The 21,110-nt window shown below is 44.1% G+C and overlaps 1 protein-coding gene across 12 annotated transcripts in view; it reads left to right on the forward strand.

Annotated features, from left to right (window-relative positions):
* Positions 1-2,528, forward strand: part of LOC138638065 (latent-transforming growth factor beta-binding protein 4-like) — a 385,781-nt gene extending 383,253 nt beyond the window's left edge. For all 12 annotated transcript variants that reach the window (XM_069727038.1, XM_069727040.1, XM_069727039.1 and 9 more), the window contains one exon: positions 1,475-2,528. In XM_069727038.1, coding sequence (XP_069583139.1) covers positions 1,475-1,546 — 72 coding nt within the window. In that variant the 3' untranslated portion in view covers positions 1,547-2,528. The remainder of the gene's footprint in view (positions 1-1,474) is intronic.
* Positions 2,529-21,110: the final 18,582 nt, after the last annotated feature.

Genomic DNA, 21,110 nt, shown 5'->3' on the forward strand with positions numbered 1-21,110 from the left:
CTCACAAAGGAGAATGTTCCAGTTCTTGTTCTGGATCCTGTACACATCCGACCACTGGTTATTATATGTGGTAATTAAAGAAAGAGGTTGGTCTGATTCACGCACCTGTTGATTAAAGAGGCTTAGTCTGTCTCTCTGTCTCGCTTCCTGGAATGCCCCTGACACAATTCTGCGTGGATATAGCCTATTGATCTTACAAACAAACACTACATACTTACATTCCGGTGTCTGTCCTCCGGCGCTGTGCTTCTCTGCACTGTGTAAGCGCCAGCCGGAAAGCAGAGCACAGCGGTGACGTCACCGCTGTGCTTTCCGGCTGGCGCTCACAGTCAGTGCAGAGAAGCACAGCGCTGGGGGACAGACACCGGAATGTAAGTATGTAGTGTTTGTTTTTTTTAACGTTTACGCTGGTAACCAGGGTAAACATCGGTTACTAAGCGCAGCCCTGCGCTTAGTAACCCGATGTTTACCCTGGTTACCCGGGGACCGGCATCGTTGGTCGCTGGAGAGCTGTCTGTGTGACAGCTCTCCAGCGACCACACAGCGACGCTGCAGCGATCAGGATCGTTGTCTAGATCGCTGCAGCGTCGCTAAATGTGATGGTACCTTAAGTTGCATGGGAATGGGTCACTTGAAATTTAAATAATATTTAGTGACTAATGAGCAAAACACATGTAGATCACATGATTAAAAATATGGGAATAGACAAACAACAGGACGTGGCAATAAGACCATGTTCACAAAGTAATGGAAAGTTATTAATTGAAAACATGGGGGAAAGGAAATGAAAAAGAATTTCATCATCCTCATCATAAATCTCAATAATGGAACAAAATTTCTCAGTGAGCATTAAAGGGGTTGTCCATTACTAGGGCAAACACTTCTTAACCTAAACGTTTATCACTGATAAAATAAAAAGCCTATACTCAGCCCTTGTGCTGGCGCTGTTCCAGCAGTGTGAAGGGGTTAATCAATCTTGTAAGAGTTTGGAATACAGAAATGATACATGCAAAAACTCCAAAACTACACAGTATTAATTAATATATGTTTTATCAGGTCCTGTTTTCTGGATATCACATGAAGGGAATGACTATATCTACCCTGAAATTTGGTAATGGTACAGTGAATATGGAGCACAGGCTACTCGCTTTTAATTATTGGCTAATGCAGGTGGGGGCTAGGGCAGAGCAGGCATGGCTCGTGTCACAGTTGCTGGTTGCCATTCATTTAGATACAGTTCTAGATGTGAAGATACACAGCTGACAAAGGAAACAATATTTCCCCCTGGTAAAGTTAGGTCTACAGAAGAAAACAACATGACAGATTATTCCCAAAACGTTAATCAACATAGTAAAGTGCAGCAAAACTGAGTGATTTTACATAGTAGCCCCAACAAAAAAAGTTAGTGACACCAAGTCTAAAATGAAGATTCACTTTTAATGCTAAAATGTAACATCTAATTTTTTTTCTGCAGATAAATACATACCTCGAGACAAAATTTCCAAAGCAAAATATCACTGCCATTTGGAAAGGGGAGAGAACTTGACAATTTCAAGCTTGAAGAGCATTTTCAAATAAATATGATGAAAATGATGTCCTAATAAAAAATGAACCACAGTAAATCTATTGTCATGATATTTTTGACCGTATTAACCGTAGTATCCAGAGTGCAATATGTAACATACACTGAAATCTAGCATATTGCTTCTTATTGGTTGTGATTATAGGAGGGCAACATTTCGATAAGGTCTCATTACCACGTGCAATCCGATAAAAAATTGGATTGCATTCACTACAGTGTTTCTCTACTGTGCATCTCCCATCTGCGATTATTTTCTCATGCTGATTTGGCATGTAAAAACAATCACAGCATGTTGCGATTGCACCTGAGGATCAGATTGCATACAAGCCTATGGATGCATGTGAAACATCTCACTGCACTTGGGTGTCACCCGAATCAAGTGCAATTCCCATCTATGCTGGCAGAAAAATGGAAACATTACTTTCTCTGTCTCCTCCACAGCTGTGCTCCGATCCTCTCGCACGACTGGCACTTTGTTCAGGTTCACACTCGCAGCAGAGCAAGAGCCGAGTGTCATTAGCATATCACATCCGATGCTCTCGCATGAGAGAATCATCGGATACCATACGCTAATAGGAAACCAACCCAAGAGAGGTTTTGTGACTCAATATTGCTTGAGTAGATGCTCTAGATTTTTTGTGGCCAATCAAAAACAGTTTATGCAACAAACATTTATGCAGCATGGTCACATATATTAGTGAATGTACATGAGAAAAAATGGCACGTTATATAACATTTTAAAAAATCACTTTAAAATTTGTAGCTTCTATGTGTTTTTCTTATTTGGCTACTTATGTGGCTACAGGATGAAAACACTTGTGATTAACTTTAAGTAATGACAATCATTTACATAAAAAAAACAAATTACTATATTGGCATCTTTTAAAGATAATAATATTGATATGTATACATAATTTGTTAGTCATTAAAAATGTATATAAATACAGCACTTGTGTTCAGGTTTCATTTTTAAATATTAAAATTATTTCTTACACTTTTTGAATAGACGCATGGCCAGAGAGGGTTTAACGCAGGCAGCAAGGTGGCTCATTGGTTAGCACTGTAGAGTTGCAGCGCTGGGATCCTTTGCTTAAAGTCCATCAAAGACAATATCTGCGAGGAGTTTATGTTGATGTGGAAACCTACATGAAAAGTTTTAAGAGAAACGCCAAAGGTTTCATAGGTTTGGAGTTAACTTTTGATCAAATCAGAAAGTCGATCAATCGGAGACAAGGGCACACAACCAGTGTTTGTTAGTGTACTGACCTGTCTGACTCTCAAGTCAGAAGATTTTATTACAACCAGAAAGACAAGGAGAAGAAGTGGGAATAGCTTCTTACATTACTTCTTACATACTGGCTGGATGGACCACTTCTCCTATCATGACATTTCTTCTCTTGAATTCATACAGAACAAACCAAAAGCAGTGATGACAACTATTCTGATTCATCAACACAATTTTACAATAAGTCAGTCACTCAATCCACACTCCACAATCGCTGGTATAAAATCCTCCTGCTGTATTTGGGCTAAGGCTGCATTCAGCACCTCTTTCAAGAGTGCCCTTATCAATTTACAGGGGACAATTAATACCCTCCAAGGACTACATTACCATGAAAGATTCCTCTGTTATGAACAATCACACTTCCCTGATCTTGTTAAGGACCAATTTTTCTTTTCACCACATGTGAAGGAACACACCTAGCGGGATCCCTTAACAATCAGAGACTGTAGTCCTTTACTGGTCACTCAAAAATCTTTCACTCCCACTCTAATCTTTCACAGACCCTCATAGCTTGCAACAATATTACTTCAGACTTTACAATCACATAGACAATGAGTGCAACATAGAACAATCCTCCGACTCCTGAAATATACAGGTAAAACTGCAAAGGCACCTGATGAAAATCGTTGGGCAAGGTTTGCTACTTGTCACTTGACGCAAAATAGCTAAGGCATACAATAGAACTAGCCTTGTCTGTACCCTCAGGATAAATATGAGAAAAGCTATGGAGCAGGGGTCCCCAACTCTAGGCCTCGAGGGCGGCCAACAGTGCAGGTTTTCAGGATTTCTTTAGTATTGCTTCGGTGGTAATGTGATCATCTGCACAGGTGATGATTCCAACCCCTGTGCAATACTAAGGAAATCCTGAAAACCTGCACTGTTGGCGGCCTTCGAGGCCTGGAGTTGGGGACCACTGCTATGGAGGATATCCACTAAATTAAAACATAACCTTTAATAAATATGAGTAAAAAACTCGGATCCTAACCAAACACATATATAAACAATACAAACGTGCACAGGTGAACCAGTGCTCGAGATAAAAAATTGGATCAGTCTTACCAATTTAGACGGACATATGGAAAAGATCCCTCAGATTCCATGAGGGTGGTGGTTCCAAATACTTATGGCCAAGGTTAGGGAAAGATACACTGCCACTGTCTTCCCTGTAAACCCTTAAAGAGCTCCTGTCCTGACAAGGACAGGCCCCGAGTGAGCCCTGCTATGGGACCCCACCAACCAAAATGTAGTCCTAAATGTCTCTCTTCTCCCTACGTGTTTCAACTCCAATGGGGGAGCATCATCAGGGGAGTTATGCTATCAAAGAGGTACCAATGGGTCCCCTCAGTAGTCCAAACAGGACAGTCCATAAAAGTCCATACAGGTCTGTATAAGTCCGTGCCAAATGGGTCCCGCAGTGGCTGGGAAATCCCACAGAGGTCAAAGATACTAACTGTGTCTGCAGCTTAGGTAAGGACTTATACGGACCTGTATGGACTTTATATGGACTGTATGGACAGCTAGTATCTTTGACCTCTGTGGGATTTCCCAGCCACTGCGGGACCCATTTGGCACAGACTTATACGGACCTGTATGGACTTTTATGGACTGTTCTGTTTGGACTACTGAGGGGACCCATTGGTACCTCTTTGATTGCATAACTCCCCTGATAATGCTCCCCCATTGGAGTTGAAACGCGTAGGGAGAAGAGAGACATTTAGGACTACATTTTGGTTGGTGGGGTCCCATAGCAGGGCTCACTCGGGGCCTGTCCTTGTCAGGACAGGTGCTCTTTAAGGGTTTACAGGGAAGACAGTGGCAGTGTATCTTTCCCTACCCTTGGCCATAAGTATTTGGAACCACCACCCTCGTGGAATCTGAGGGATCTTTTCCATATGTCCATCTAAATTGGTAAGACTGATCCAATGTTTTATCTCGAGCACTGGTTCACCTGAGCACGTTTGTATTGTTTATATATGTGTTTGGTTAGGATCCGAGTTTTTTACTTGTCACTTGATTCAATGTTCATTCATCAGTCAGTCAACAGTTATTCATCTAAAGACACATTGAAACATATAACATACCAAAAATGATACATACAAAAATTGAAACAGGCAAAGGTATAACAGAGATTGCCTTGTTCAGACCACCAATTATTGTCCCGGAACCCTCTAGGTATCATTGAATTTTAAGTAACATAATGGGTTACACACCATGGCTCATTCAGTTACTCCAAGAGAGATCCTTGCAGTCGGGTCCAAAGTAGGTCCAGTTCGGACAATCTCGCGTTTCGGCATCATGTAATGATGTGGAAAGCTATATAGAAATTTTAGGAGAAACTCAAACAATTTTACATGGTTGCCAGTTTTGATCAAAACAGAGTCAACTGGTCAGAGACAAGGGCACACAACTAGTGTATGTGAGTGTCCTGGCTTGTCTGACTCTCAGATGCACACGCAAGTTTTTATGACAACCACAAAGATTAGAAGTGGGAATGGCTTCTTACATTACAATACCTAAGACGGAAGATATTTAAGTTGGGAATAACAAAATCGTTAATTATGGATTCTGTCAAATTCCTTTCAAACTAGTTCTGCATAGCTTACTATACTTTCAGAAACAAAATAAATGTTTAACACACAGATAACTGTATCTCAGAGACAATGCCCTATGTTATTGTTTTTATTAATAACACTTATAAAGCTAATACTAAAATGCAAAATTATCAGAGATATATAGGTAGATTTATTTGTCTAAATAATAATCAAAGCAAAGTATAAGTACTTACCATAACTTCATGGTCTCCCCTTGTTTTCTCCATATTTGCTGTGACGCTAATGACTACCCATGGACAGGCCATGAGGCAGAGGAGTCAGACGTCCCAGGGTCAATACTGAGAGAGTACATAGATAACCAAGGGAAAAGATGAAGGCGTATGTCAGGTCACAGTCCAGGGTTAATAATGAGATGGCAGATCAAAACCGGACGGCCAAGATAGAGGGATAATCAGAGTACAGTCCAAAGGGTCAGGCAGCAGAAGATCATAACTGAGAGCAAAAGAATCAGGCTAATACTCACCAAGAAACACAAACTATGTCTGGCAGGGATCAGGGGAAGATTGCTCAGATAAGTTGCTATCCAATCACCAGAACACCTGCAGAAAGTCCCGCACATCCCAGTCATAGATTGGACAGCAGAGCTGTCAATCAAGGAACCCACAGCTCAGCAAGCCCATCGCAGTATTGGATATCCAAGCTGTCAATCAAGACACAGGCAGCTCAGCAGGACAGTTTCCATAGAACAGCATAGCAATCCTTCACTGAGTGGAGGAATCGTGACAGTACCTTTTCTAAGGGGGCCACTGGACCCCCAGGTTTCCCCGAAAACCTGAAATGGAAGGCTCTGACCTGACATTTGGCATTGACAGCTAGAGCAGGGACCCAAGATCTCTCTTCTGGTCTGTAACCTCTCCAATCAATGAGGTAACATAGTAACATAGTTAGTAAGGCCGAAAAAAGACATTTGTCCATCCAGTTCAGCCTATATTCCATCATAATAAATCCCCAGATCTACGTCCTTCTACGGAACCTAATAATTGTATGATACAATATTGTTCTGCTCCAGGAAGACATCCAGGCCTCTCTTGAACCTCTCGACTGAGTTCGTTATCACCACCTCCTCAGGCAAGCAATTCCAGATTCTCACTGCCCTAACAGTAAAGAATCCTCTTCTATGTTGGTGGAAAAACCTTCTCTCCTCCAGACGCAAAGAATGCCCTCTTGTGCCCGTCACCTTCCTTGGTATAAACAGATCCTCAGCGAGATATTTGTATTGTCCCCTTATATACTTATACATGGTTATTAGATCGCCCCTCAGTCGTCTTTTTTCTAGACTAAATAATCCTAATTTCGCTAATCTATCTGGGTATTGCAGTTCTCCCATCCCCTTTATTAATTTTGTTGCCCTCCTTTGTACTCTCTCTAGTTCCATTATATCCTTCCTGAGCACCGGTGCCCAAAACTGGACACAGTACTCCATGTGCGGTCTAACTAGGGATTTGTACAGAGGCAGTATAATGCTCTCATCATGTGTATCCAGACCTCTTTTAATGCACCCCATGATCTTGTTTGCCTTGGCAGCTGCTGCCTGGCACTGGCTGCTCCAGGTAAGTTTATCATTAACTAGGATCCCCAAGTCCTTCTCCCTTTTAGATTTACCCAGTGGTTTCCCGTTCAGTGTGTAATGGTGATATTGATTCCTTCTTCCCATGTGTACAACCTTACATTTATCATTGTTAAACCTCATCTGCCACCTTTCAGCCAAAGTTTCCAACTTATCCAGATCCATCTGTAGCAGAATACTATCTTCTCTTGTATTAACTGCTTTACATAGTTTTGTATCATCTGCAAATATCGATATTTTATTGTGTAAACCTTCTACCAGATCATTAATGAATATGTTGAAGAGAACAGGTCCCAATACCGACCCCTGCGGTACCCCACTGGTCACAGCGACCCAGTTAGAGACTATACCATTTGTAACCACCCTCTGCTTTCTATCACTAAGCCAGTTACTAACCCATTTACACACATTTTCCCCCAGACCAAGCATTCTCATTTTGTGTACCAACCTCTTGTGCGGCACGGTATCAAACGCTTTGGAAAAATCGAGATACACCACGTCCAATGACTCACCGTGGTCCAGCCTATAGCTTACCTCTTCATAAAAACTGATTAGATTGGTTTGACAGGAGCGATTTCTCATAAACCCATGCTGATATGGAGTTAAACAGTTATTCTCATTGAGATAATCCATAATAACATCCTTCAGAAACCCTTCAAATATTTTACCAACAATAGAGGTTAGACTTACTGGCCTATAATTTTCAGGTTCACTTTTAGAGCCCTTTTTGAATATTGGCACCACATTTGCTATGCGCCAGTCATGCGGAACAGACCCCGTCGCTATAGAGTCCCTAAAAATAAGAAATAATGGTTTATCTATTACATTACTTAGTTCTCTTAGTACTTGTGGGTGTATGCCATCCGGACCCTGAGATTTATCTATTTTAATCTTATTTAGCCAGTTTCGCACCTGTTCTTGGGTTAGATTGGTGACCCTTAATATAGGCTTTTCATTGTTTCTTGGGATTTTGCCTAGCATTTCATTTTCCAGGTACTGGAGGGAATTATGGACTTTCCCGGAATCAAAAATCTTTTGAACTTCAAACTCAAAACTGTCATTGACAGAGACCGGTGGAGGTGGAGATGAAGTAGCCAAAACAGAAAGGACAAACTCTTTTAGCAGTAATTTATGAAATACATATGGAATGCGAAAATATGGAGGGAGTTTTACTCTGAAAGCCACTGGGTTAACTACCTCCAAAATCTCATATAGATCAATAAACATAGAATCCAACATGGCTGATGGCACTTTCAATTTAATATTTTTGATCACCAACCTTGAATATGGGACCCCCTGAACATTTCCTTCCATTTCTGGCGACACTGGGCCACCTCCATATTCCTCTGAACCTCTTTCCAGACATCTTCCAGTTTTTGTATAGCAGCCTCAACTCCCGGACAATCAGAACTCATCCTCAAGAATTCACCAAAATGAGGATGAAAACCATAATTACAAAAAAAGGAGAGGTTTCAAGAGACTGGTTAACCCGACTGTTAAATTCAGCAAGAGGTAAGAATGAGGACCAGTCCTCCTGCTGAGCCATAACAAAACTCCTTACAATTTGCTCCAATTACTGACTTATCTTCTCCGTCTGACCGTTGGTTTTAGGATGGTATTAAGAGGAAAATGACAGGTCAATCCCCATTCTCTAATAAAACGCTCTCCAGCTTTTAGGTACAAACTGCACCCCTGTATCAGATACAATGTTCAAAGGAATTTCATGTAATCTCACCACATGATTGATGAATAACTTGGAAAGCATCTCAGCATTAGGTAACCCTGATAACGGAACAAAGTGAGCTTGTTTACTGAGTCGGTCAACCGCCACCCAAATAACGGTTTTCCCAATAGATAAAGGCAAATAAGTGATGAAATCCATGGACAAATGAGTCCAGATTCTTCTTTCTGGAATAGTCAATAGAGCGAATTCTTCTGCCGGTGGTTATGACAAACTTAAGCGTGTGCGAAAACCTCACAAATGGATACAAATCTTTTACTTTCGTTAAGCATGTATGGCCACAAAAAAATCTACAATTAGCTTTTTGTGTAGCAGTGACCCCGGGGTGACCATTCAAGATAGAGTCATGAAACTCTTGCAACAGACATAATCTGAGATACACAGGCACAAATAATTTAGATCCAGTAGTAGCAGAAGGGCAAGGACTCGACTTGGTGAAACTCAACTTTCAATTCTGAGGATACCATAGAGATTACTATACCCTGAGGAAGAATGTAGTAAGGCTTTTCAGGAGGAGAAACTGAATTAAGGCTGTGTGACAAAGCGTCAGCCCTAACATTCTTAGACCCTGGCCTGAACATGCTGGAAAAATTGAATCTAGAAAAAAATAAGGACCACCTGGCCTGTCTAGGGGTTAAACGTTTAGCAGATTCAATATAAGCTAAATTTTAATGATTAGTCACAACTAGGGATGGGCGAACCCAAACTGCAAAGTTCGGGACCGGGTCACACGGTCTCGAACATGGGTGTCCATGGGAAACCTGTGTTACAGTTTGGGTCCAATTTGTGCTGTAAAAAAAACCCAGAAAATTAATAATAAACATTACAATCATTCTTATCTTTCCAGTGACACGTCCTCCCATCCCGCTTTCTCCAGGCAGCATCTGCTTCTGGGGCCGCTCATTACCATCTGCCGGTATTCACTGCACTCTGCAGTCTTCGGGTTTTTCTGGCAGTGTTTGTGTGGTTACATCACCGCATAAACAACGAACACTGCCGGAAAAAGCCGAAGACTGCTGTGTGCAGTGAATACTGCCAGCAGCTAATGAGCGGCCCCAGAAGCAAATGCGGCCGGGAGACAGTGGGACGAAGGATGCGTCGCTGGAAAGGTAAGTATAATTCTCATGTTTATTATTAATTTTCTGTTTTTTCTTTTACAGCCCCCTTGCCCCATCTCATATACAGTGGGGCAAAAAAGTATTTAGTCAGTCAGCAATAGTGCAAGTTCCACCACTTAAAAAGATGAGAGGCGTCTGTAATTTACATCATAGGTAGACCTCAACTATGGGAGACAAACTGAGAAAAAAAATCTAGAAAATCACATTGTCTGTTTTTTTAACATTTTATTTGCATATTATGGTGGAAAATAAGTATTTGGTCAGAAACAAGCAATCAAGATTTCTGGCTCTCACAGACCTGTAACTTCTTCTTTAAGAGTCTCCTCTTTCCTCCACTCATTACCTGTAGTAATGGCACCTGTTTAAACTTGTTATCAGTATAAAAAGACACCTGTGCACACCCTCAAACAGTCTGACTCCAAACTCCACTATGGTGAAGACCAAAGAGCTGTCAAAGGACACCAGAAACAAAATTGTAGCCCTGCACCAGGCTGGGAAGACTGAATCTGCAATAGCCAACCAGCTTGGAGTGAAGAAATCAACAGTGGGAGCAATAATTAGAAAATGGAAGACATACAAGACCACTGATAATCTCCCTCGATCTGGGGCTCCACGCAAAATCCCACCCCGTGGGGTCAGAATGATCACAAGAACGGTGAGCAAAAATCCCAGAACCACGCGGGGGGACCTAGTGAATGAACTGCAGAGAGCTGGGACCAATGTAACAAGGCCTACCATAAGTAACACACTACGCCACCATGGACTCAGATCCTGCAGTGCCAGACGTGTCCCACTGCTTAAGCCAGTACATGTCCGGGCCCATCTGAAGTTTGCTAGAGAGCATTTGGATGATCCAGAGGAGTTTTGGGAGAATGTCCTATGGTCTGATGAAACCAAACTGGAACTGTTTGGTAGAAACACAACTTGTCGTGTTTGGAGGAAAAAGAATACTGAGTTGCATCCATCAAACACCATACCTACTGTAAAGCATGGTGGTGGAAACATCATGCTTTGGGGCTGTTTCTCTGCAAAGGGGCCAGGACGACTGATCCGGGTACATGAAAGAATGAATGGGGCCATGTATCGTGAGATTTTGAGTGCAAACCTCCTTCCATCAGCAAGGGCATTGAAGATGAAACGCGGCTGGGTCTTTCAACATGACAATGATCCAAAGCACACCACCAGGGCAACGAAGGAGTGGCTTCGTAAGAAGCATTTCAAGGTCCTGGAGTGGCCTAGCCAGTCTCCAGATCTCAACCCTATAGAAAACCTTTGGAGGGAGTTGAAAGTCCGTGTTGCCAAGCGAAAAGCCAAAAACATCACTGCTCTAGAGGAGATCTGCATGGAGGAATGGGCCAACATACCAACAACAGTGTGTGGCAACCTTGTGAAGACTTACAGAAAACGTTTGACCTCTGTCATTGCCAACAAAGGATATATTACAATGTATTGAGATGAAATTTTGTTTCTGACCAAATACTTATTTTCCACCATAATATGCAAATAAAATGTTAAAAAAACAGACAATGTGATTTTCTGGATTTTTTTTTCTCAGTTTGTCTCCCATAGTTGAGGTCTACCTATGATGTAAATTACAGACGCCTCTCATCTTTTTAAGTGGTGGAACTTGCACTATTGCTGACTGACTAAATACTTTTTTGCCCCACTGTATGTAAGGCCCAAGTTCGGGGTTCGGATGCAAGTTCGTGTCATGTCCAGCCCCGAATTTGAACTTTACAAAATCCTGAACATCACAAGTCACAACCGTAGCCAGATGAGTAGCTCCCTCCAAAAAAAGCCTCTGTTCCTCAAACTCTAACTTGACAGCAAACAGTTCACGATTTCCAACTTCATAATTTCTCTCTGCAGATGAAGATTTACTAGAAAGAAAGCACATGGCCTTAAATTCATCAGGGTTTCAGGACCTTGAGACAAAACAGGCCCCAGCCTCTGAGGAATCCACCTCTATGATAAATGGTTTCTGAATATCAGGTTGAATCAAAACTGGAGCCGACATGAAGCATTCTTTTAGTCTATAAGGCTATGTGCACATGTTGTGGATTTATTGCTGATCCACAGTGTTTTTTCTGCACAGAATTTAACCAAATTCGCAAAGGATTGCTCAAGCAATATTAATCAATGGGAATCCAGAATGGGTGTGCACATGCTAGGAAAAACTCGGTCCTGATTCTCAGCGTTTTATTTTCCGCAGCATGTCAATTCTATTTCCGGATCTGCAGCATTTCTACACCCATTGACTTACATTGAGTCAGTCAAATCCGCAGCCAAACCGAAGGTGTAAATATGTTTGTGAATTTGCTGTGGATTTGTTTGCCAAAATTGCTGCAGAAAGGAACGAGGAAGAGTGTCTGGGCGGAGAATATGTGTGTGGGCGGAGAATATGTGTAAGTGGAGAATATGTGCGTCTCTGCGGGTGTCTGTCTGCAGGTGTTTGTCTGCAGGTGTCTGTGTGTAGCCAGGCATTGTCTGATAGGACTACTACTCCCATCCAGCTATGTCTGCTGTCACATAAAACAGTGACAGCATGAGGCTATGATGGGACAGTAGTCCCATCATCTGGTGACTGTGTTTAATTGTAAAACAAAAAAAAACATTCATACACACCAAACACAATCTTTTATGCCCATGTATCCTGCAACAAAAATAAAATGATAAAACAGCATAAACTCCCTGTCCACCGTAGACCAGGTAATCCATATTGGCCCACGACAATTTCACTTGTAGAACAGTCACATCGGGAGATGTGACTGCTCTACCCGCTTCCGATGACACACAGTTGATCCCTCCCAAAGTGTATCACTGCACTGCTGCGAGAGTTCACAAGAGTACATCAGCTGATCAGCTCCAGTTCTCACTTGTGGCACTGCTGAGTGAGAAAATTCTCATGCAGCTGTGCCATAAGTGAGAGCCCGAGCTTTGGTGAACTCTCAGTGATACACTGAAGGAGAGATAACCTCCTGTCAGTGTATCACTGGAGGCCGGGTAGAGCAGTCTCATCTCCCGGTGTGACTGTTCTACACGTAAGACAGTTGTGGGACCCTCGGTGAATAGACTACATTGGACAGGGAATTATTTATGTTCATTTATTATTTTATTTTTGTTGCAGAAGATCAAGGGAGTCGGAGATTAAGCGATGCAGTAAGTATGGTAAATGTTATGGCTGGCAATCAGGCAACACAGCGTGCAGTAATCAGCGCACATACAGAGATCTGGCAATAACCAAAAACAATAGGACGAGCTCTGAGACGAGGAATCTCTGTAGACTGCAGTACCTGATCTATCCTCACACAACTACAAGCAGCAGTGGATTGCGCCTATCACTACCTATGCAACTCGGCACTGCCTGAGGAGCTGACTAGCCTGAAGATAGAAATACAAGCCTGACTTACCTCAGAGAAATACCCCAAAGGAATAGGCAGCCCCCCACATATAATGACTGTTAGCAAGATGAAAAGACAAACGTAGGAATGAAATAGATTCAGCAAAGTGAGGCCCGATATTCTAGACAGAGCGAGGATAGCAAAGAGAACTATGCAGTCTACAAAAAACCCTAAAACGAAAACCACGCAAAGGGGCAAAAAGACCCACCGTGCCGAACTAACAGCACGGCGGTGCACCCCTCTGCTTCTCAGAGCTTCCAGCAAAAGACAATAGCAAGCTGGACAGAAAAAAACAGAAAACAAACTAGAAGCACTTATCTAGCAGAGCAGCAGGCCCAAGGAAAGATGCAGTAGCTCAGATCCAACACTGGAACATTGACAAGGAGCAAGGAAGACAGACTCAGGTGGAGCTAAATAGCAAGGCAGCCAACGAGCTCACCAAAACACCTGAGGGAGGAAGCCCAGAGACTGCAATACCACTTGTGACCACAGAAGTGAACTCAGCCACAGAATTCACAACAGTACCCCCCCCTTGAGGAGGGGTCACCGAACCCTCACCAGAACCCCCAGGCCGACCAGGATGAGCCACATGAAAGGCACGAACAAGATCTGGGGCATGGACATCAGAGGCAAAAACCCAGGAATTATCTTCCTGAGCATAACCCTTCCATTTGACCAGATACTGGAGTTTCCGTCTAGAGACACGAGAATCCAAAATCTTCTCCACAATATACTCCAATTCCCCCTCCACCAAAACAGGGGCAGGAGGCTCCACAGATGGAACCATAGGTGCCACGTATCTCCTCAACAACGACCTATGGAATACATTATGTATGGAAAAGGAGTCTGGGAGGGTCAGACGAAAAGACACCGGATTGAGAATCTCAGAAATCCTATACGGACCAATAAAACGAGGTTTAAATTTAGGAGAGGAAACCTTCATAGGAATATGACGAGAAGATAACCAAACCAAATCCCCAACACGAAGTCGGGGTCCCACACGGCGTCTGCGATTAGCGAAAAGCTGAGCCTTCTCCTGGGACAAGGTCAAATTGTCCACTACCTGAGTCCAGATCTGCTGCAACCTGTCCACCACAGAATCCACACCAGGACAGTCCGAAGACTCAACCTGTCCTGAAGAGAAACGAGGATGGAACCCAGAATTGCAGAAAAATGGAGAGACCAAGGTAGCCGAGCTGGCCCGATTATTAAGGGCGAACTCAGCCAACGGCAAAAATGACACCCAATCATCCTGGTCAGCGGAAACAAAACATCTCAGATATGTTTCCAAGGTCTGATTGGTTCGTTCGGTCTGGCCATTAGTCTGAGGATGGAAGGCCGAGGAGAAAGATAGGTCAATGCCCATCCTACCACAAAAGGCTCGCCAGAACCTCGAGACAAACTGGGAACCTCTGTCAGAAACAATATTCTCAGGAATGCCATGTAAACGAACCACATGCTGGAAGAACAAAGGCACCAAATCAGAGGAGGAAGGCAATTTAACCAAGGGCACCAGATGGACCATTTTAGAAAAGCGATCACAGACCACCCAAATGACCGACATTTTTTGAGAAACGGGAAGGTCAGAAATGAAATCCATCGAAATATGTGTCCAAGGCCTCTTCGGGACCGGCAAGGGCAAAAGCAACCCACTGGCACGTGAACAGCAGGGCTTAGCCCTAGCACAAATTCCACAGGACTGCACAAAAGCACGCACATCCCGTGACAGAGATGGCCACCAGAAGGATCTAGCAACCAACTCCCTGGTACCAAAGATTCCTGGATGACCGGCCAGCACCGAACAATGAAGTTCAGAGATAACTTTACTAGTCCACCTATCAGGGACGAACAGTTTCTCGGCCGGACAACGATCAGGTTTATTAGCCTGAAATTTCTGCAACACTCTCCGCAAATCAGGGGAGATGGCAGACACAATGACTCCTTCCTTGAGGATACTCGCCGGCTCAGATAACCCCGGAGAGTCGGGCACAAAACTCCTAGACAGAGCATCCGCCTTCACATTTTTAGAGCCCGGAAGGTATGAAATCACAAAATCAAAACGAGCAAAAAATAACGACCAACGGGCCTGTCTAGGATTCAAGCGCTTGGCAGACTCGAGATAAGTCAAGTTCTTATGATCAGTCAATACCACCACACGATGCTTAGCACCCTCAAGCCAATGACGCCACTCCTCGAATGCCCACTTCATGGCCAGCAACTCTCGGTTGCCCACATCATAATTACGCTCAGCAGCAGAAAATTTCCTGGAAAAGAAAGCACATGGTTTGAACACTGAGCAACCAGAACCTCTCTGTGACAAAACCGCCCCTGCACCAATCTCAGAAGCATCAACCTCGACCTGGAACGGAAGAGAAACATCAGGTTGACACAACACAGGGGCACAGCAAAAACGACGCTTCAACTCCTGAAAAGCTTCCACGGCAGCAGAAGACCAATTAACCAAATCAGCACCCTTCTTGGTCAAATCGGTCAATGGTCTGGCAATGCTAGAAAAATTACAGATGAAGCGACGATAAAAATTAGCAAAGCCCAGGAATTTCTGCAGACTTTTTAGAGATGTCGGCTGAGTCCAATCCTGGATGGCCTGAACCTTAACCGGATCCATCTCGATAGTAGAAGGGGAAAAGATGAACCCCAAAAATGAAACTTTCTGCACACCGAAGAGACACTTTGATCCCTTCACGAACAAGGAATTAGCACGCAGTACCTGGAAAACCATTCTGACTTGCTTCACATGAGACTCCCAATCATCTGAGAAGATCAAAATGTCATCCAAGTAAACAATCAAGAATTTATCCAGATACTCACGGAAAATGTCATGCATAAAAGACTGAAAAACAGATGGAGCATTGGCAAGTCCTAACGGCATCACCAGATACTCAAAATGACCCTCGGGCGTATTAAATGCCGTTTTCCATTCATCTCCCTGCCTGATTCTCACCAGATTATACGCACCACGAAGATCAATCTTAGTAAACCAACTAGCCCCCTTAATCCGAGCAAACAAGTCAGAAATCAATGGCAAGGGATACTGAAACTTAACAGTGATCTTATTAAGAAGGCGGTAATCAATACACGGTCTTAGCGAACCATCCTTCTTGGCTACAAAAAAGAACCCTGCTCCCAATGGTGACGACGATGGGCGAATATGTCCCTTCTCCAGGGACTCCTTCACATAACTGCGCATAGCGGTGTGTTCAGGTACGGACAAATTAAATAAACGACCCTTAGGGAATTTACTACCAGGAATCAAATCGATAGCACAATCACAATTCCTATGCGGAGGTAGGGCATCAGACTTGGACTCTTCAAATACATCCTGAAAGTCCGACAAGAACTCTGGGATGTCAGAAGGAATGGATGACGAAATAGACAAAAATGGAACATCACCATGTACTCCCTGACAACCCCAGCTGGTTACCGACATAGAGTTCCAATCCAATACTGGATTATGGGTTTGTAGCCATGGCAACCCCAACACGACCACATCATGCAAATTATGCAGTACCAGAAAGCGAATAACTTCCTGATGTGCAGGAGCCATGCACATGGTCAGCTGGGCCCAGTACTGAGGCTTATTCTTGGCCAAAGGTGTAGCATCAATTCCTCTCAACGGAATAGGACACCGCAAAGGCTCCAAGAAAAATCCACAACGTTTAGCATAATCCAAATCCATCAGATTCAGGGCAGCGCCTGAATCCACAAACGCCATGACAGAATACGATGACAAAGAGCACATTAAGGTAATGGACAAAAGGAATTTGGACTGTACAGTACCAATAACGGCAGAGCTATCGAACCGCCTAGTGCGTTTAGGACAATTAGAAATAGCATGAGTAGAATCACCACAATAGAAACACAGTCTGTTCAGACGTCTGTGTTCTTGCCGTTCTACTTTAGTCATAGTCCTGTCGCACTGCATAGGCTCAGGTTTACTCTCAGGCAGTACCGCCAGATGGTGCACAGATTTACGCTCGCGCAAGCGACGACCGATCTGAATGGCCAAGGACATAGACTCATTCAAACCAGCAGGCATAGGAAATCCCACCATTACATCCTTAAGAGCTTCAGAGAGACCCTTTCTGAACAAAGCCGCTAGTGCAGATTCATTCCACAGAGTGAGTACTGACCATTTCCTAAATTTCTGACAATATACTTCTACATCATCCTGACCCTGGCATAAAGCCAGCAGATTTTTCTCAGCCTGATCCACTGAATTAGGCTCATCGTAAAGCAATCCGAGCGCCAGGAAAAATGCATCAACATTACTCAATGCAGAATCTCCTGGTGCAAGAGAAAACGCCCAGTCCTGTGGGTCGCCGCGCAAAAAAGAAATAATAATCAAAACCTGTTGAATAGGATTACCAGAAGAATGAGGTTTCAAGGCCAAAAATAGCTTACAATTATTTCTGAAGCTCAGGAACTTAGTTCTGTCACCAAAAAACAAATCAGGAATCGGAATTCTTGGTTCTAGCATCGATTTCTGATCAATAGTATCTTGAATCTTTTGTACATTTACAACGAGATTATCCATTGAGGAGCACAGAGCCTGAATATCCATGTCCACAGCTGTGTCCTGAAGCACTCTAATGTCTAGGGGAAAAAAAAGACTGAAGACAGAGCTAAGAAAAAAAAATGATGTCAGGATTTCTTTTTTCCCTCTATTGGGAATCATTGGTGGGGCTCCTTGTACTGTTATGGCTGGCAATCAGGCAACACAGCGTGCAGTAATCAGCGCACATACAGAGATCTGGCAATAACCAAAAACAATAGGACGAGCTCTGAGACGAGGAATCTCTGTAGACTGCAGTACCTGATCTATCCTCACACAACTACAAGCAGCAGTGGATTGCGCCTATCACTACCTATGCAACTCGGCACTGCCTGAGGAGCTGACTAGCCTGAAGATAGAAATACAAGCCTGACTTACCTCAGAGAAATACCCCAAAGGAATAGGCAGCCCCCCACATATAATGACTGTTAGCAAGATGAAAAGACAAACGTAGGAATGAAATAGATTCAGCAAAGTGAGGCCCGATATTCTAGACAGAGCGAGGATAGCAAAGAGAACTATGCAGTCTACAAAAAACCCTAAAACGAAAACCACGCAAAGGGGCAAAAAGACCCACCGTGCCGAACTAACAGCACGGCGGTGCACCCCTCTGCTTCTCAGAGCTTCCAGCAAAAGACAATAGCAAGCTGGACAGAAAAAAACAGAAAACAAACTAGAAGCACTTATCTAGCAGAGCAGCAGGCCCAAGGAAAGATGCAGTAGCTCAGATCCAACACTGGAACATTGACAAGGAGCAAGGAAGACAGACTCAGGTGGAGCTAAATAGCAAGGCAGCCAACGAGCTCACCAAAACACCTGAGGGAGGAAGCCCAGAGACTGCAATACCACTTGTGACCACAGAAGTGAACTCAGCCACAGAATTCACAACAGGTAAATTAAGATTGAATAAAGGAGTCTGTGTGATTATTTCAATTAAAGGACTACAACATACAACTGTAGGATTAGTAATGGATAGGTGTCTTATTGATGACATTAGGAATAAGATCAATAATACAATCATAAGGACAATGGGGAGGTTGCATCTCTGCCTCTTTTTCCGAGAACACATTTCCAAACTCTTTCAGGTATACCGGCTGAACCTCCAGACTGACTGATGGAGGGCTGCAGTGATAGTTGACTTTGCAGAACTTTCTCCCATCTTTCTATTGCATCTCTGGAGCTCAGCCACTGATCTTGGGGTTCTTCTTTACCTCTTTCACCAAAGCTTTTCTCCCACAATTGCTCAGTTTGGTTGGACGGCCAGGTCTAGGAAGACTTTTGGTGGTCCCAAACTTCTTCCATTTAAGGATTATGGAGGCCACTGTGCTCTTAGGAACCTTGAATACTGCAGAAATTCTGTCGTAACCTTGGCCTGATCGGTGCCTAATCGGTGACTACTTTGACCTCATGATTCTCATTTGGTCTGACATGCACCATGAGCTGTGAGGTCTTATATAGACAGGTGTGTGCCTTTCCAAATCAAGTCCTATAAGTTTAATTAAACACAGCTGGACTCCAATGAAGGAGTAGAACCATCTCAAGGAGGATAACAAGGAAATGGACAGCCGGAGCGTGGGGATGTAGATCTGTCCTTGGCTAATGAAATTAATGAGTTCTTCAACGGATTCACCAACACAAGCACTGCGTCATCAGCAGGGCCGGCGTCAGCACCCGGCACACCGGGCAAATGCCGGGGCCCTGGGGAGAGAGGGGGGCCCACTCACGCTGTCATAGATACAGCTGGGAGAGCAGAGCAGGAGATAACATGCTCTCTCTGCCCACAAAGTCACTGCTGGCTGCATTCTCTTAACCCCTATGTGCCAGCTCTGACACAAGCATCTTCTCACTCAGTGAGTGCAGCCAGGCAGGCACACATAGGGGTTAAGAGAAGGCAGCCAGTGTGACATTGTTTGTGGGCGGAGAGAGCACGTTCTCTGCTCTGCTCTCCGCCCCTGGCTGGCTGCCCTGCTGCTGAAGTTATGAGGCAGATTCAGGAGGAGCTCCTAGTCCTACCAGTGCCTGAGTGAGTGGCGCTGCTATATACTACGTGGGCTGCGCTGCTATATACTACGTGGGCTCAGCTGCGCTGCTATATACTACGTGGGCTGCGCTGCTATATACTACGTGGGCTCGGCTGCGCTGCTATATACAACGTGAGCTGCGCTGCTATATACTACGTGGGCTGCGCTGCTATATACTATGTGGGCTGCGCTGCTATATACTACGTGGGCTCGGCTGCGCTGCTATATACTACATGAGCTGCGCTGCTATATACTATGTGGGCTGCGCTGCTATATACTACGTGGGCTCGGCTGCGCTGCTATATACTACGTGAGCTGCGCTGCTATATACTATGTGGGCTGCGCTGCTATATACTACGTGGGCTCGGCTGCGCTGCTATATACTATGTGGGCTGCGCTGCTATATACTACGTGGGCTGCGCTGCTATATACTACGTGGGCTCGGCTGCGCTGCTATATACTATGTGGGCTGCGCTGCTATATACTACGTGGGCTGCGCTGCTATATACTACGTGGGCTGCGCTGCTATATACTACGTGGGCTGCGCTGCTATATACTACGTGGGCTGCTATATACTACATGGGCTGCGCTGCTATATACTACGTGGGCTGTGCTATATACTACATGGGCTGCTATATGCTACGTGGGCTGCTATATGCTACGTGGGCTGCTCTATGCTACGTGGGCTTTTATATACTACGTGGGCAGTGTTATATACTACATGGCTGTGTTTATATGCGATCATGAATCGGGGTATGTGTTAAAGGGGGGGCCCACTGAGACTCTTTCACTCGGGGCCCTCAAAAACCTGGAGCCGGCCCTGGTCATCAGGAATGGGGGATGGAGCCGGGAAACAATCTGCAGCATTGAAATTGGGGGATAAACAGCCTGTTTTCACTGTCTCCCAAAGCGACGTGGGAAAACAGTTTAGTAGAATTGTTATTGGCAAAGCAGCTGGGCCTGATGGACTCAGCATACTTGTCATCAGAGCGGGTGCAAACCAACTATGTACTGTCTTTCAGCACCTGTTTAACAGGAGCCTTCAATCACAGGATGTACCAGAACTGTGGAAGACCACTTTTCCAATTTCCTTACAAGGCTATCGTCCAGTGGCCTTAACATCGCATGCTATGAAGTCTTTGGAGAGTATAATACTCGCCTACTTGTGCCCGAGGGTGAGGGCTTTTACTGACCCCCTACAGTTTGTGTA

This window comes from Ranitomeya imitator, chromosome 5, assembly GCF_032444005.1.
Source record: "Ranitomeya imitator isolate aRanImi1 chromosome 5, aRanImi1.pri, whole genome shotgun sequence".
NCBI lineage: Eukaryota > Metazoa > Chordata > Amphibia > Anura > Dendrobatidae > Ranitomeya > Ranitomeya imitator.